The 17558-nt window shown below is 41.3% G+C and overlaps 1 protein-coding gene across 4 annotated transcripts in view; it reads right to left on the bottom strand.

Annotated features, from left to right (window-relative positions):
* Positions 1–233: 233 nt before the first annotated feature.
* suco (SUN domain containing ossification factor) overlaps positions 234–17558 on the bottom strand; it is a 108460-nt gene continuing 91135 nt past the window's right edge. For all 4 annotated transcript variants that reach the window (XM_085982318.1, XM_085982315.1, XM_085982317.1 and 1 more), the window contains 6 exons: positions 7957–8044; positions 6466–6570; positions 5912–6066; positions 3965–4056; positions 2139–2197; positions 234–1973 (listed from right to left, as the gene is read on the bottom strand). In XM_085982318.1, the coding sequence (XP_085838444.1) occupies positions 1530–1973; positions 2139–2197; positions 3965–4056; positions 5912–6066; positions 6466–6570; positions 7957–8044 (943 nt within the window). In that variant the 3' untranslated portion in view covers positions 234–1529. The remainder of the gene's footprint in view (positions 1974–2138; positions 2198–3964; positions 4057–5911; positions 6067–6465; positions 6571–7956; positions 8045–17558) is intronic.

Here is a 17558-nt window from a genome sequence, read left to right as displayed (position 1 = left end):
CAAGACAAGCATAGGGGAAGGTCTTTCAACCCAGAGTACTGATCTTTTGTGTATTCATCAAATCTGCAAGCAACGCTGTGGGATATTACTAGTATATTGAAACAAGTTTAATCAGCCACTTAGGCAAAAGTGCAAGAGGTTGCAGGTGCAACATAGTAATGACAAAGTATAATCATCCATGAAATATGGTACACCCTTTAGTTTGATTGCATAATTAAACAAAAGCATACAAATTTAGTTTAATTCTTTATTAGCTCCTGGATCTAATAAAAAAAGGAGGGGGCAAAAAGGAATTTAACTCATCATTTTAACTGAGCAAAGACAGTAAAGTGTTCATATTTATTTAGAAATTCACAGTTTTCTAATGGCACTACAGCTCTGCAGTCACATTATGCTTGTGTTCCACAGTGTTGTGCATAGCACTCAAAAGACAAGTTTAAAAACATATATAAATAACAAGTTACTTAAATTTGGACCCTTTCACAAAGGCCCACAACAAACGGTCCTCAAGTGCTGTGACTGGCTAATGTGCAGATCAGCTGGGTAAGAATACCACCACCAGAGTAAAACTCAATGTGGGGGGAGGAGAAACGCATGAAATCCAGCATTAAATTAGTTACATTACAAACTATGAAACTTCAAATTTAGCAAAAGGCATTGGAATAAAAAAAAGTGAAAGTGCACATAGCTAACGATTTGACATCTCATGTATGTTTCACCATTAAAGAATGTTCTCCGCAAACACTCACTCATTCGCTCACAAATATATACATTCAAAAAACTCACTTCCACACATGCCTCAAAAATTAAAACACTACCAGGATGAGTGTACCAGGTGAAAAGCATACAAATCTGCACTCTAAGCCAATTTAGAAATAGTCAGCTCACATACAATGGACTGCATTTAAAGTTGATTTGCAAAAGTGATTGGAACCCTCTCCCCTTCCCTCCCATAACCTTTTACACTTGATTTTTTGGAGTTCGAGTCCATCTGATTGTGCGCAGACCATCTCTACAGCACTGTAGTGTTACACGGTCACAAACCCCGTATAATTAAAAGGAAAAGCTGAACACAAGGTAAATCAGAGACTGAACTTCTCCATCTTTCAGCTACATTATAAATATACAAAGGCACAAATATGGAAAGGTGCAAGAAATAGGAATACAGCTTGATGCAGAAATTATGCATTAATCCCTGTTCCACCTGTACCCAGTTAATTATGCTGATTCTTAATCCAATTAATTGCACTGCATATCCTTGCGAAAGATCAGGAAGATTCTTCTTCCCCGTCTCATGTACCCTTCTTCAAAATTCATGGAGTTGACTTGTAGAATGCTGCTTCCCATGGGACACAGCTTAAAGAGTGCAACCCTCTCCTGCTTTTCTTTTTAAACAGACCCTGAAGACAGACTCTCGCATCATCAGATTATTAGTTTGAAGTTCAGGCATTGCAAGGCTGAAAGCACCTTGTAAACCATAAACACGGAGTAGTAAGAGGCAGCTCCAATCCAAAGTCGATAAATCACAATCACACGTGACCTGAAACTGTTGTGACACCAAATGTCCCCACTGTAATATCCTTGTTTCCTTTTATTATGTCATGCAAACTTGGCATTGATCCCGATTTAGTCTGTATCAAGTTACTAATGAACTTCCCTTGATCCGTGACCTTTGACTTCTTCCTTTTCAAAGATCGCTTTTCAGTTTTAGTCTTTTGCGGTTGTCCATTGCAGAGGCTTGTGCACGCTGAAATGCCACAAAAATAGGACTCCTCCGATTGTGAGGAGGTCTCTGAACCCCCTTCAGATGGGGGACCTTTGTGTGAAGAACTGTAGACAACACCCGTGCTAGAAAAGTCACTTGGATTTGAAAGAGGTTTGCAAGATTTTATTCCTCCATTAACTATCGGGATTACAGACTCTGTAGGTTTTATGGTGTCAACCTTCTCAATTTTTGTTTTGCAGCGTTTTTTCTATCAAAAAAAAACACAAAATAAAAACTTGCAAGTTTTGCACACTTACAAAAGAGAAATAAAAGCATCTTGGTACATATCTCATCAGCTGCTCGTCAGGCTAAACCACTGGTTAGCTAGTATTAAGCCAGTTAAAACTTGAATCAGCATATTATTCCACGGTACCTTTTTATTGTCTTGTAAAAACTTTAGTGGTTCTACAATGTACAAGTCACCTGGACCCACTAAAAAGGAAAAAGGTAGAGATATTAATCAATGGAATGGGTAAAACAAGGATTCACATTTTCTAACTCACATATAAATTAGGTAGGGAAACTTGGGAGTAAGTAGCAATAGCACATTTATGTAAATTTACATTCTGTATAATTAGAAGACAGCAAGTTAATGTGTTTTTCTTGCCCAAAGAGAACATAATGCAACCAATTAAATTTCTTCCAGAAAATAAACTCAAAAGTTCAAATGACTTGAGAATCCAGAGTGAGAAAAGACCATTCAGCTGTTGTTTAGAGCTCATGTACAGTGATTCTAGCATAGACAGCCACCTGCTCATCTCTACTTGAGAACAGCAATTTTCTTCTCCAACCTTTCTGGGGAGAAAAATTGTGTCTTAAATGACCCTCCCTCCTGCTTCTCAACAAATCTGACCTGATCCTGTTCAACAAAGTGGAGTAGTTTTGCTTTATACAAGTCCAAGTACATTAAAATAAGTGTTTTTTAAAATTTAAAAATCTTTAAGGGGTTTTGGGGGGGGGGGGGGGGGGGGGGGGGAAGATGCCATATTAAAATAAAACAAGGCCACCTACACTTGCTTCCTACCTCATTGTTTTAACCACTGACTTTAAATTGAGCTCCTCTCGGGAGGAGAAAGGGGAAGACATGTTAAAGAAGCAAAAATGTTCCAATGCATGCAACCAAGTGGTCAGAAGACAAGACAAATTTAAGACAGGCGCAGTTAAAATTGCTAAGCAGAAAGAAGTCAGACTCATCACCACAAGAACACTTGGGATTTGGAGTCTATTTAAGTTAGATAAAATTAATTCTAAATACATTTTTCAAAAATTAATTCTTTGCAATCAACGATGTGGTAGTCACTAGCAAGGCTGGCATTGCCCTGATGTGGTGGTGGACCACCTTCTTGAACTGCTGCAAGTCATGTTCTTTGTAGCGGTTTGATACAACCAAGTGGCTTGCTGGGCCACTTTAGCAGGCAGTTAACAGTCAACCACATTGGAGTCACATTATAGGCCAGATCAGGTAAGGACAAGTTTCCTTGCCTAAAGGGAATTTAGTGAAGCTGTTGTGTTTTTACGCTATCAGCTTTTTACTTCCAGCTATATTAAACAGATTTCAAATTCTCAAACTGTCAGCATGGGATTTCAATGCATATTTTCTGGATTATTAGTCTAGGCCTCTGGATTACTAGTCCAGTAACGTAACATCACCACACTACCCTGCGACACTGGCTTGTTTCCAATTCAGAGAAACCTCTTGTGTATTCACAGACTCCAAAATGGGAGCGGAGTTCAAAATTATTTTGGTAATTCAGCTAGATGCAACCATAAGCAGGATATTAAAAAATTGCCTTCAAACCTGTAACAGGAAAGCTCAGCTCACATATGGTTATGATGGCTCTTAGTACTAAAATCCTCTCATTTCTGTTGTCAAATCTTTGAAGTACAACTTATATTCAACTGTACATAATTAAAGACAAGATTCTGCTCGCACTGAGTTGCCTTGAACTGTACTGCCTTCCGATGATCTAGCTCCACTGACTGATTTATTGCTCTGGCCCCTGAATCTTCACTCTTCTCTCATTGATTATCATGTGCTAACAAATAACAGAGGGAAGAAAAACATTAAAATAAGCCAACAGTGTAAATATTTAAACAGAATATTTCATATAGGTACACTCAGGTTTTCAAATTCAGTGTAGACTTTCATAAGTAATTCAAATTTGATCTTAAAAAAATGGTAGCTGTTTAGATACCTACCTTCTGTTGTAGGCAACTGAAAAGACTTTGAACGAATGAGGGGGAACGACGTTCGTCTGCGACGATTCATGTCATCATAGGAAGAAAAACACCTACACAATATAAAAGGAGTTGCTAAATTAAGATTACATCTCTTACTTTCATTAAACTTAAATACATTAACTTTCAGCTTTAGACTGTAAAACCATCTCAGTTAAAATTGAGGTGTGAATTTTAGATGCCCAATTTGCAAGGATCAGTCACCATATGCCCACAATAGAGATGAAAATAGCAGATTAACTTTTCATATGTAATTTGAGGTGTGTGCAAGATAAAATTGAAAATAAGTACAATAGGTAACTAATTAAAATAACAATTTTTCCCCAGCAATACATTTTAGAAACTTCTAATATATTTTGAAATTTAAGAATTAAAAATCAAATGGAATTATTTCAAATTCAGTTCATGGATGTGTTGCAGCCAACAGCCCATGGTAATTTAGTAATGATCTGAAGCATAAAGCCATAAGTAAATGAAATAGGGAGCTGTGTTGTATAAAGTTGTGTTTAAACACCAAGTTTTCAGCATTTGTTGAAAAATGCTGTCCTGAGACTGCAGTGCAACAGAAACATTTTCACACACTCAATGTTGTACAAGAGAAAAATCAGGGATGGAATTTTCATCAATAGCATCCCATTTGTCCCTTTTCCCTATGGAAAGAGAATGAAACTGTGGCTACTGTTAACCAGTCTGTTTGACTTTAAATAGCATCTTAGATTATGAAAAGCCCAGCTACAGACAAAGTTAATTTCAAATTAGTACAGATTATTGAGAATATATTGTTTACAATTAAAATGCATGGATCATCCTTGATCAGGAAGAGTTAACACATGATATCCTTTTCAAGTCCATCCAAGCTCAAAACCTTCTCACAATCCTCATAACACAAAACTTACCAACTAGAATAGCAAGAAGTCTGCAACTGTTCTCAAACTACTAAGGCTAACAAAAGAGCTGGAGTTGATGATTAGGTAAAGTATTAATGTACTACATCAGAATGGTTCATTTCCTCCACGCTGCTGAATTCATGATCGAAACCATGCTGTAGATGTGGTGAGCGGAGGTCAGACATTTCCCCAGAAATGGGGAGGAAATTCAGACGTAATCTAGTGGCTGATTCAGAGTAGCATTTCAGAGGCATGGGGACAGGCCAATCGCCCATTCGGCCGACGCTGGTGTGTGGCTCAGGGAAAGGAGTTTAACAATTACAGCTCTGCCATTTTATCCTGGTACTTGTTTACATGAACTACTAAACTGGAATATCTACTAAAGCAAACCACCATAAAACAACTGATTGATATTCTTAATCCTTTTTTGTGTAAAACTTTTCAGAGTAATAGATTTTTAAAAATTTGCAGCTTTACGACTTGGGTGATAATCTAAAATCTGCCTAAATAACTAGAATATATTTTGATCAGTAATGTTAGCACAACAATTTCTTGTTGATATACTGCACAAGCATGCAATCTATGAATTTGTATGTGGCAGATTTTTTGAAGTATGGATCGGAGACATTTTTTACGATTGTAAAAGCAATTTTCACAGGTACCTTCCCCAACTGAAAGAAAAGGGCGATTGGTTGTGGTTGTGTATGCAAACATCAGCCTAGTTGAGGCAAGATGCATTCTCCTGCCCTCTCACACTCTACTTTTTTGAATGCAACATGTGCATTCAGAATCTGAGCACTGATTGAAAGTAATTTGTTCAGCACCCTAAAACTAATGCGGTATATTTGCCCAAGTATACACGTTTCCTATAGATCTCATTTAAAATAGAATTGAAGTTTGCTGTAGGTTTCTACTAAAAGTAAACGGTACCTTTCTGGTAAGTGCTTCTATTTAAAACTTTTTTTTTGGTAACTTAAGTCTCAAACTGCACACACATTCAAAAAATTAAAACATCATCTACCTTTTTGGGCTTGGGTAGTGATTGCTTTGAGGAACTGTAGGCGAGTGAACAGCCCGTGACAAAGGGTTGGTCCAGCAGCGCTGCACACAGAGCAGTACAGCCAGAATTATACAAAGAGCTAAGGAAACTACAAGGTAGCTCTGGCGATCAGAAACCTAGGAGGAAATACATGAAAGTATTAAAAGCCCAAATTACTACCAGTAGATGAATATTTACACTACAGTGAATGCTTTTTAAATTTAGTTCAAGTAATTGCAAAACTCGCCATCGCTAACAGTATATGGCTCAAGAAAAGGTTGTTTTACATCTTAAGTAAACATTTTCAATCCATTGACAGTACAAGGGGCAGCTTATTCTAGCACAACACATGCTTAAACAGGGTTTGTAACTTAGTATAAGGAATGAGGGACTTTACACACATGCTGTCCTAGCCACTTAAATGGATTGCTCCCTCCGTTTACAATTAAGTAATGCAATTTAATCAAAACAGCCATATTCAAATAATGGTGACAGTTTTCACAACAGCAATTACTAAGGGCTTTAAAATTAGTCACCTCACGGTCCAGTTTTTTCATTGTTTCGGATAGATTTCCCACCAGTTGTGTCATGTTTGCAAGCTGTCCCTGAAGTAAACCAATTGCTTCAGTTTGTCGCTGGTCCTGCATTTAAAATATCTGAACAATCAGCAAGCAAATCGTTGCCCGCCAAAATATTTCTGAAATAGAAGCCTACAGAAACTTGATACGAGATAGTACCTAAATAAGCTCTGTAAATTGCAAGATTTTTTTTGAAAAACAAACCTTCCTGAATTCAGTTAGTTCATTTTAAAGCTGCAGAACTCTAAAATTTAGATTTATATGCTTTAAAGTTTGGGTTATTAGCTTTGAACGGTTTCTCCCCTGGGGATAATGGGGAAAAGAAAATGGGATATTGCTTACTTTCAACCCATAATGGCTTTAAATGTGCAAACGATTCTCAAACATTGAAAACATAACTTGCTGCATGAAATGTTATTTGATGGCTCTAGGTACAAGACATCTGGGCAGTGGAAATTACCTTTTTCATACTGAAATTGATTAAACAATCATTTCTACAACATTTGATCAATAACTAACTACAATAAATCACCAAATGCATTGAAAACAACAGGAAACTCAAGGGTTTGACCGCAATGAAAGTCAGTATTAAACCTCTGCTTGCTGAAAGAATCGGGATGGTTTACTGCAATCCTTTACTAATGGTTGGCAGATAATGTTTTGCAATTGTTGGCCAAGACTGACTTGTACCAATGGCTCTGTTTTGGGACTATATCCATGTAGTATATTAATAAATTTGTACTCTAACTTGGGAGTTTTCGATTGGTTATCTAGTCTGTTTTTTGCCCTTTGCAAAAGGCAGCAGATAGGAAAAGCAGAGCCCTATATGTACTTACACTGAATTTCAACAAGAGGTTTGCTCACCAGCTTCCAGTCTTGCTATTTTTGAGGGTAATGGATAGCTGACCAGATTGCTAGCTCTCTTCTACGAGATATTAAAAAGGTGATACAGCAAATCTGCTTTTTAAAAACGTTTTAAAGTTTAACTGTGCATTGCCTGTAGTGACTAGCTGTGCTAACAGTGCAAAATGCAGAGGGGCAGAGTGCACGACGGAGGGGCACAGAAAAGAACACGAGTAAGAGGCCAAGAACTAGACAAAGAGGTAAAAGTAAGACAGGTGCAGATACACAATGCACGAACGAGAAAAAGACAGACAGACCGAGCACACAAAGGGAAAGTACACAAATGAAGAGGCAAAGGGAGAATGAGTGAGACAGAGAATTAGTAGAGTGCACAATAGAGAGCAAAACAACTGGAGAATACAGAGAGTAAGGCCAACAGTGGCACCCCTGCTGTCATCCCTCCTGAGATCAGCTAACTCAGGAAAGACAAATGAGCCACACTGGACCGTCCTGATCTGTAGGGCTCAGTACATCATATTGTACATTTACATACTAAATCAGCAACAGATCCCTGCACCCTCCTTTGGGAGTATTACTACAAAATACCTTCTCCTCTGCTATCCTTGAAGTGTTCTGTAGTTTAATAATAGTCTTGTTAAATGCCTTCTGCATTTCTTCCATTTGTTTGCGATATCTAGAAACCAAAACAGAATATTTCTCAATACAATGGCACAATTTGACAGTCTGAATGAAGTACCTTTGTGTAGGTTGCTGTATTATATGCACCTCAGAGGCACAATGGCCTTCACTGGCCTGCTAAACATACATAGTAGATCAATACGATTGTTGAATCAATGAAGCTAGTGGAATCAACGAAGCTAATGGAATCACAAAGTCAGTCATACAAATATCCAAAAGATCTAGTACATTGATTAAAGGGCACTTACCATTGATTTGGTTACGCAATACCTACTGCAGTTCACAAATAACAACCCACTACCTGAACCTTTAACCAGTCTGCTGCTGAAACCCTCATCCATGCCTTTGTTACCTCTAGACTTGACTATTCCAACGCACTCTTGGCCAGCCTCCCACATTCTACCCTACGTAAACTTGAAGTCATCCAAAACTGCTCGTGTCCCAACTCACACCAAGTCCCGCTCACCCATCACCCTGTGCTCGTTGACCTACATTGGTTCTCAGTTAAGCAATGCCTCAATTTCAAAATTTGTAGTTTTTTCCCCCCAGATCCAGCCATGGCCTCGCCCCTCCCCATCTCTAATCTCCACCAGCCCACAACCCAATGAGATATCTGCGCTCCTCTAATTCTGCCTCCTGAGCATCCCTGATTTTAATCGCTCAACCACTGGTGGCTATGCCTTCAGCCGCCTAGGCCCCAAGCTCTGGAATTCCCTCCCTAAATCTCTCCGCCTCTATTTCCTCCTTTAAAACGCTCCTTAAATCTCTCTGCCCTAATATCGCCTTATGTGGCTCGGTCAAATTTTGTTTTATAATGCTCCTGTGAAGCGCCTTGGGACATTTTACTACATTAAAAAAGGTGCTATATAAATACAAGTTGTTGTTGTCATTAATAGTTTCAGTGTCACTTAGATAGTGTAAAAAATAATTAGCCCTAGAAATAGATACTGAAGCAATTTTTTGATAAATGCCAAGTCCCAGGTCAAAATCAAATACTGCCACCAGAAAACAATCTTGGGTTCAGCAAGAGGATGAGGAGCAGGAGTTAAAGACACTGAAAAGGCAGGAAAAAAATGCACGTGCATGAAATGGGGCTGGATTAAAGGTAAAAGTTTGACTGGCAAATGTCATGACCAGAGTTCCAGAGGGGATTTTTTCCTCAGTCCTCAAAATGTTCCCACTAATTGTAAACAATTTAGAGGGCGCTCCCTCAATGGCTCAGCAATTTTATCCCGTAAGTAGCATCACAAAAACCAGGAAGGTCCCAGATTTGATCCTAAATTTGAATGAAGTTAGCTGACCTCAGCCATGGTGGTGGCACAGGTGTCAACCAGGTTTGCAGCTCCTGGCCATTATGCAGCTACTTGAAGTGTGCGTGTTAGGTACTAGATTCTAGAATTAGGCTTGGCTGCAAGGTCTCCTGCGGTTAAATACTCTGCCAACACACACTGCCCAGGCTCACATGAATAATGACCAGCTGGACAAGGTACTAGAGGCCGACCTGTGAAAATGTACCCCAATGATTCAACAACCTTAAGGAGAGCACATGGGCAACCCCTTTAAGAAAAGCAAGCTGATAAGGAAAGGTTGAGCCTATACTTATTGGAGTTTAGAAGAATGAGAAGTGATCTTATTGAAACATAAGATAATCTATCCTGTCAAGCCCCCTCAGAATAAGAGGAGGTTCCCCTCGTGGGGGAATCTAGAACTAGGGGGCATAGTTTCAGAATAAGGGGTCGCCCATTTAAGATGGAGAGGAGGAGGAATTTCTTCTCGGAGGGTCGTGAATCTTTGGAATTCTCTACCCCAGAGAGCTGTGTCTTTGAATATATTCAAAGCTGAGATAGACAGATTTTTGAACTAGTCAAGGGTTATGGGGAACAGGCAGAGTTGAGTCCAATATCAGATCAGCCATGATCTTATTGAATGGCCTACTCCTGCTCCTATTTCATGTTCTAAGCCTGCAAAAGCAGCTTTTGTGCAATAACCCAATTAAAATTTGCTAAAAATATCATGCTATGTGACAAAATGATAAATGTCTTAAATGGGCGACCCCTTATTCTGAAACTATGCCCCCTAGTTCTAGATTCCCCCACGAGGGGAAACCTTCTCTTATAAGGCAGCACTTGATCAAGTGTGGCATCAAGGAGCCCTAGCAAAACTGAAGTCAATGGGAATCAAGGGGAAAACTCTCCATTGGTTGGAATCATACCTAGCACAAAGGAAGTTGGCTGTGGTTGTTGGAGGTCATTCATCTCAATCACATGACATCACTGCAGGAGTTCCTCAGGGCAGTGTCCTAGGCCCAACCATCTTCAGCTGTTTCATCAATGACCTTCCCTCCATCATAAGGTCAGAAGTGGGGATGTTCGCTGATGATTGCACACTGTTCAGCACCATTCGAGACTCGTCAGATACTGACGCAGTCCGTGTCCATATGCAGCAAGACCTGGACGACATTCAGACTTGGGCTGACAAGTGGCAAGTAACATTCACACCACACAAGTGCCAGGCAATGACCATCTCCAACAAGCTAGACTCTAACCATCTCCCCATGACATTCAATGGCATTACCATCGCTGAATCCCCCACTATCAACATCCTGGGGGTTACCATTGATCAGAAACTGAACTGGACCAGCCATATAAATACTGTGGCTACAAGAGCAGGCCAGAGGCTGGGAATTCTGCGGCGAGTGTCTCACCTCCTGACTCCCCAAAGCCTTTCCACCATCTACAAGGAACAAGTCAGGAGTGTGATGGAATACTCTCCACTTGCCTGGATGAGTGCAGCTCCAACAACACTCAAGAAGCACGACACCATTCAGGATAAAGCAGCTCGCTTGATTGGCACTCCCTCCACCACCGGCGCACTGTGGCTGCAGTGTGTACCATCTACAAGATGCACTGCAGCAACTCGCCAAAGCTCCTTCAACAGCACCTTCCAAACCCGCGACCTCTACCACTTAGAAGGACAAGGGCAGCAGACGCATGGGAACATCACCACCTACAAGTTCCCCGCCAAGCCACACACCATCCTGACTTGGACCTGTATCGCCGTCCCTTCACTGTCGCTGGGCCAAAATCCTGGAACTCCCTTCCTAACAGCATTGTGGGTGTACCTGCACCATATGGACTGCAGCGGTCCAAGGCGGCGGCTCACCACCATCTTCTCAAGGGCAATTAGGGATGGGCACTAAATGCAGGCCTAGCTAGCCAGCCAGCCACGCCCACATCCCATCAATGAATTTAAAAAAAAATAACATTCAGACTACGGAAAAATAAATCAAAGCTCTGAAGCACTTCGAAATCCAGTCAAGAATGGCGGTGGACAATCAGGTAACTATTGGAAGGAAAAGTTACCACAAACAACCCTAGGTCAACCTTAGCTCAGTGGTTACACCCTTGGCTCCTTGTCAGGTGGTCATGGGTTCAAGCCCCACTAATAACTGGAGCACATAATCTAGGACGGCACTTTAGTGCAGTAATGAGGGAATGCTGCACTGTTGGACGTGCTATCTTTTGGATGAGACATTAAACCAAGGTCTGCTTTCGTAGGTGGACGTAAAAGATCGCATGGCATTATTCAAGAAAGGGCAGGGTAGTTCTCCTGGCCAATATTCATCCCTCAACCAACACCTAAAACAGATGATCACTTCATTTCATTGCTGTTTGTGGGACCTTGCTGTACACAAATTGGTTGCTTTGTTTCCCTACAACATTTAAAAACAAAGGGGAGAAAATTTGTTAGCGACCATTTTGGGACTTCAGCAGCGCTACACACTAGGCCGTGCAGTGCTGCCACGCTCAAAGGCTCCTCTTCCCTCCCTTAAAAGGGAAGGACTATCGCTGCAGGCTCTGCAATGGAAAAATTACCTACCTGGACCACCAAGGCTGCCGCGATCCAGCGCAATCAGCCCGGCACTCAAGCAGAGTACCAGGCTGATCGTTCGCAGGCAGGAAGCAACGAAGAAAACAACAGAAAAGGTAAGTTTATTTTTAAACCTACCTCGGTTACTTCACCTTCAATTATCGTCCCCGAAGCAGCCTGCCGCTCGATGCATGCCTCCTGCAGCTGTCGGTGTTTTCGACTGGCGCTGCTGCAGGAGGCAAAAGTCAATTTCAGGTCTGGGGCGATGACGTCACGATCTCTGGGCGAAGGAGATAGGGGTGCTACGCTGTAGCGCAACTCCTGCTGAATATGGCGGGAATCGATGTCAGCGCCATGCCCGATGGCAAAGCCATTTGCGCCCCAGGGGGTGCTAATGAGGCGCAATGGCACCCAATTTCTTGCCTATAGTCTTCATTGGCTATAATGCACTTTGGGACGTCCCGATATCATGAAATATAAATACAAGTTCTGTCTTTCTTATCTATCTGTAGGCGAGCACACAAGTTCAAGGTACAAGGCTCAAGGCTGCTTGCAAGTGTTTAAAACAAAAAATTCAGTCCAGCCAATTTAACTCACTCCACGTGACACAAAGTGGCTAAAAGCACTAGACACAGTAAAGGCTATGGGCCCTGAAAATATCTTAGCTGCAGTGCTGAAGACCTGCACACCAGAACTAGCTACCTCTTGGCCAAGCAGTTCCAGCACAACTATAGCATTGCCAGCCACTTGACAAGGTAGAGAAGTGCTCAGTTACGCCCTGTTCACAAAAAACAGGATAAATCTAGTGTGGCCAACTACCACCCTATCCCACCTTTTCCCCCAATCATCAGCAAAGTGATGGAAAGAGTCATCAATCATGCTGTCACAGATTGTACTCTTCAATAACCTGCTCACCAATACTCATTTCGACTCCAGGCCTTACCACAGTCTTGATCCAGACATGTATGAAATCAAGGGGTGAATGCCACAGAGGGAAGAGCATCTGCCTTGTACATTAAGGCAGCATTTGACGGAGCCCTGGCAAAACTGGTCAAGGGAGGAACCCTTCAGGGATTAGATGCATATCCGACATAGGAACACCATGAAGCCATTCACCCCTAAAGCTTGTTCCACCATTCAGCTAGATCTGTACCTCAACTCCATTTACCTGCTTTTGCTCCATATCCCTAGATACCCTCACTTAACAAAAATCCATCAATCTCAGTCTTGAAAGCTTCAATTTAACCAGAATCCACAGCCTTTTGGGGGAAAGAGTTCCAGAGTTCCACTACCCTTTGAGTGAAAAACTGCTTTCTGATTTCACACCTAAATGGCCGAGCTCTAATTTTCAGATTACGCCCTCTTGTCTGGTTTCCCACATCAGAGGAAATAGTTTCTCTGTATCTAACCTATCAAAGCCCCTTATCATTTTAAGCACCTCGATTAGATTACCCTCAATCGTCTAAACTCAGGGGAATATAAACCAATCTATGCATACAGGAAAATGGTTGCGATATTAAAGAAAATCATCGCATAAGAAATAGGAGCAGTAGGAGGCGATTTGGCCCTTTGAGCCTGCTCTGCTATTCAATAAGATCATGGCTGATCTTCTACCTCATCACCACTTTTCTGCACTATCACTCGATTCCCTTAATATTCAAAAATCTATCGCTCTCTGTCTTGAATATACTCAACGACTGAGCCGCCACAGCCCTCTGGGGTACAGAATTCCAAAGATTCACCACCCTCCGAGTGAAGAAATTTCCCCGCATCTCAGTCCTAAATGGCTGATCCCTTATTCTGAGATTGTGACCCCTGGTTCTAGACTCCCCAGCTAGGGGAAACATCCTCCCTGCATCTACCTGGTCAAGCCCTGTAAAAAATTTTGTATGTTTCAATTAGATCACCTCTCATTCTTCTAAACTCTAGATAATATAGGCCTAATCTACTCAACTTCTCCTCAGAGGACAATCCCCCCATCCCAGGAACCAGTCTGGTGAACCTTCGTTGCACTCCCTCTATGGCAAGTATATCCTTCCTTAGGTAAGGAGACCAAAACTGTACACAATACTCCAGGTGTGGTCTCACCAGGGCCCTATATAATTGCAGTAAGACGTCTTTACTCTTATACTCAAATCCTCTTGTAATAAAGGCCAACATACCATTTGCTTTCCTAATTGTTTACTGTACCTGCACGTTAACTTTCAGTGATTCGTGTACAAGGACACCCAGGTCTCTCTGAACACCAACATTTTCCCAATCCCTCACCATTTAAAAAAATACTCTGCTTTTCTATTTTTCCTACCAAAGTGGATAACTTCACATTTCTCCACATTATATTCCATTTGCCATGTTCTTGCCCACTCACTTAGCCTATCTATATCCCATTGAAGCCGCCTCACAACTTACATTCTCACCCAGCTTTGTATCAGCAGCAAACTTGGATAATATACATTTGGTCCCCTCATCCAAATCATTGATGTAGATTGCGAATAGCTGAGGCCCAAGCACTGATCCTTGCGGTACACCACTAGTTACAGCCTGCCATCTGAAAATTACCCATTTATTCCTACTCTGTTTTCTGTCTGTTAACCAATCCATGCTAGTATATTACCCCCAATCCCAGGAGCCCTAATTTTGTTTAATAACCTCGTGTGGCACCTTATTGAATGCCTTCTGAAAATCCACCACCATATCCACTGGTTCCCCCTTATCTATTCTGTTAGTTTAAACCTCAAACGACTAATGGATGTCAAACATGATTTCCCTTTCACAAATCCATTTTGACCCTGCCCAATCCTATTATTTTATAAGCACCCTGTTACCATGTCCTTAATAATAGATTCTAGCATTTTCCCTACTACTGACGTCAGGCTAACTGGTCTGTAGTTCCCAGTTTTCTCTTCCTCCCTTCTTAAATAGTGGGGTTACATTTTCTACCTTCCAATCCGCAGGAACCGTTCTAGAATCTGTGGAATTTTGGAAAATGACAACCAATGTAGCCACTATCTCTATAGCCAACTCTTTCAAAACCCTAGGATGTAGGCCATCAGGTCCAGGGGATTTATTTGCTCTCAGTCCCATTAATTTCTCTAGTACTACTTTTTTACCAATACTAATTTCTTTCAGTTCCTCATTCTCACTAGACCCTTGGTTGTCCACTATTTCTCTGCCATTTCCTAATTTCCCCATTATAATTTCTCCTGTCTCAGCCTGTAAGGGACCCACTGTTACTTTTGCTAAACTTTCCCTTTTTACATACCTATAGAAGCTTTTACAGTCTGTTTTTGTGTCTCTCGCTAGTTTACTCTCATTCTATTTTCCCTTTCTTTATCAATTTCTTGGTCCTCCTTTGCTGAATTCTAAAATCCTCCCAATCCTCAGGCTTACTACTCTTTTTAGCAGCATTATAAGCCTCTTCCTTTGATCTAATACTATCTTTAATTTCTCATTAGCCACGGCTGGACCACTTTTCCTGTGGGGGTTTTTGTGCCTTAAAAGGAGTACAGGTACACTATCCCTTATCCGAAAGCCTTGGGACCAGCTGAGTTTCGGTTTTCGGATTTCAGAAGGTATTATTATAAGACTGGGAAATTTGTATTTAATATAAATTTTAAAAGTTCAGGCTACCTCTTGCGACTGTTCCGTGTCTCATTCCCCTTCCTGCTTCTCTGGAAAGCCGGATATCGGCTGACTCCTACTAAGCTGGCCCACAAATCAGGTCGGGGGTCGTGTTGGGGGGGGGGGGGGGGGGGGGGGGAAGAAAAGAATATCGGACAGGTACAATGAGCACAGAATTAGGAAATGCATTCAAAATAAATAAACAATGACTTGTACAATGAGCACAGAATTAGGAAATGCATTCAAAATAAATAAGCAACCTTTAAGATGGAGGGGAAGAAGAACTTCTGATCCAAGTGTAATGGATACTTAGAACAAACTCCCAGGAAATGGAGTTGATGCTGTTTTAATGAACTCTGATAAATAATTGCTTGGGTACAAGATAAGTTAAATTATAGATTGAAAAGATCAAATAATCCACATGGGAAACATGGTCCCCATTCAAAGGATGCTGTCTGAGGCAGACAGCAGGCCAAGCCTGAACAGTGGCAGTGTGGATGAAATATTTTTCAATTACCATGGGAGTATTTCTGCAGAACTTTCCCCAGTGTGACTCAATGCATGGTGTAGAGTGTACAAGAAGATTGCACATGGTTTTTTGAAGAAGTGGGTTTGATGAGCTAAATTGCCTCGTTGTTCAATGCTTTACGTACTTGGCGAACTTCTATATATTCAACTAAATAAGATGTAATTCACTGAAAAAGTAAAAGGAATATCTATTATGCATTAAAAATGGCGAGTGGTCTCAAGAGTCCAAAGATCCTGCACTCAAAGGTTGCTGCAAACTAACATTTTGTGACTAACTGCAATGGAACTGTACCTAATGTCACGCGATAGCCACAACGACGGAACACTTTGCGCAAAAGCAGTTCTTTCCTGAATAAAATTGCAGTACCAATTCTCAAGTGCAAGGAGTGAAAGCAACTATTAAACATCGCAGTGTAATGAAAGGGAGCTTCATAAATTTAAATGGTATCATTGAAAGTTTGACATAACTATTGTAGGTTATGAAACAAGGCAAATTAATGCCTTTAAAAGCTCACCAAGAATGTTCCAGTCTTAGACAGGAGCAGATAATTAAAATAATGCCTCAAATGATTTGCCGCACACATTAACTTAAGCACCACACCCCCCCCAAAAACCTACTCACTGTGCGTAAATGGTCAGCAGTTCACCTGACTTGGCAATGATAAACCACCACTGATCAAAGGTAGTCCCATACACCAGGACACCAGTTAACGGAAAACCCACCAGCCCTTGACCGCATTGTGAAAACTGCAGCCGTCAGTCCCCAAAGTTCAAAAGCAAACTTCTCCGCCAACCTACAAATCCACAAGCTAGCAGAGATCGGAAAGATGCAATCTTGGACACAAAAGGCCACACATCTCTATCTGCATATTCTACCTGCGCTCGCCCACATGCCCTGCTGTCCAACCAAAAGAAGAGTCACCAGATGAATGTTTAGTTACTGGTTTGCAGAAAGGAAGTTCCCATCCAGTGGCCAAGGGGTCATTTTTCTTGCGTTACAGCTGTGGCCCCTGACCTGTTCAGTCATGTCCAAAATTTTGCATGTAACCAGTGTTAAATTGGCCAAGTGTTTGGGAAACAAAGGTCTGCAAAGCATCCGACCCATTTATTGTGCACAAATCAGGTACACCACACACCAGAAAACTAAATCAGCAGACCTTTAGATGAAGACAGAATACCCACCCCCACCCCACCAACTGAGCAGAGATTGGTAAATTGGACAATGCCAAAAATATTGCAACTTGTCCACCTATTGACCAGGGACGACCAGCCTGCTTCTGTGTTCTAATTTCTATGTAACTGGACAGACAACCTAACCAGCAATATCCCACCTTCTCTCCACACCCCCCCCCCCACCCCACGTACCCTAAAAAGCCATTGAGCACCATTTTCCCAAACTAACTGATAAGACAGCAAAACTTTGAGACCAAAGATAACCGTACCTCAGTGAGCAGAGATTGGGCCACATTTCCCCAAGCCCCACCGGACAG

This window comes from Somniosus microcephalus, chromosome 3, assembly GCF_052327205.1.
Source record: "Somniosus microcephalus isolate GS21.2 chromosome 3, FLI_Smic_1.0, whole genome shotgun sequence".
In the NCBI taxonomy this organism is placed as follows: Eukaryota; Metazoa; Chordata; class Chondrichthyes; order Squaliformes; family Somniosidae; genus Somniosus; species Somniosus microcephalus.
Note: the sequence above shows the minus strand (reverse complement) of the source record. Positions and strands in the feature narration are given on the sequence as shown.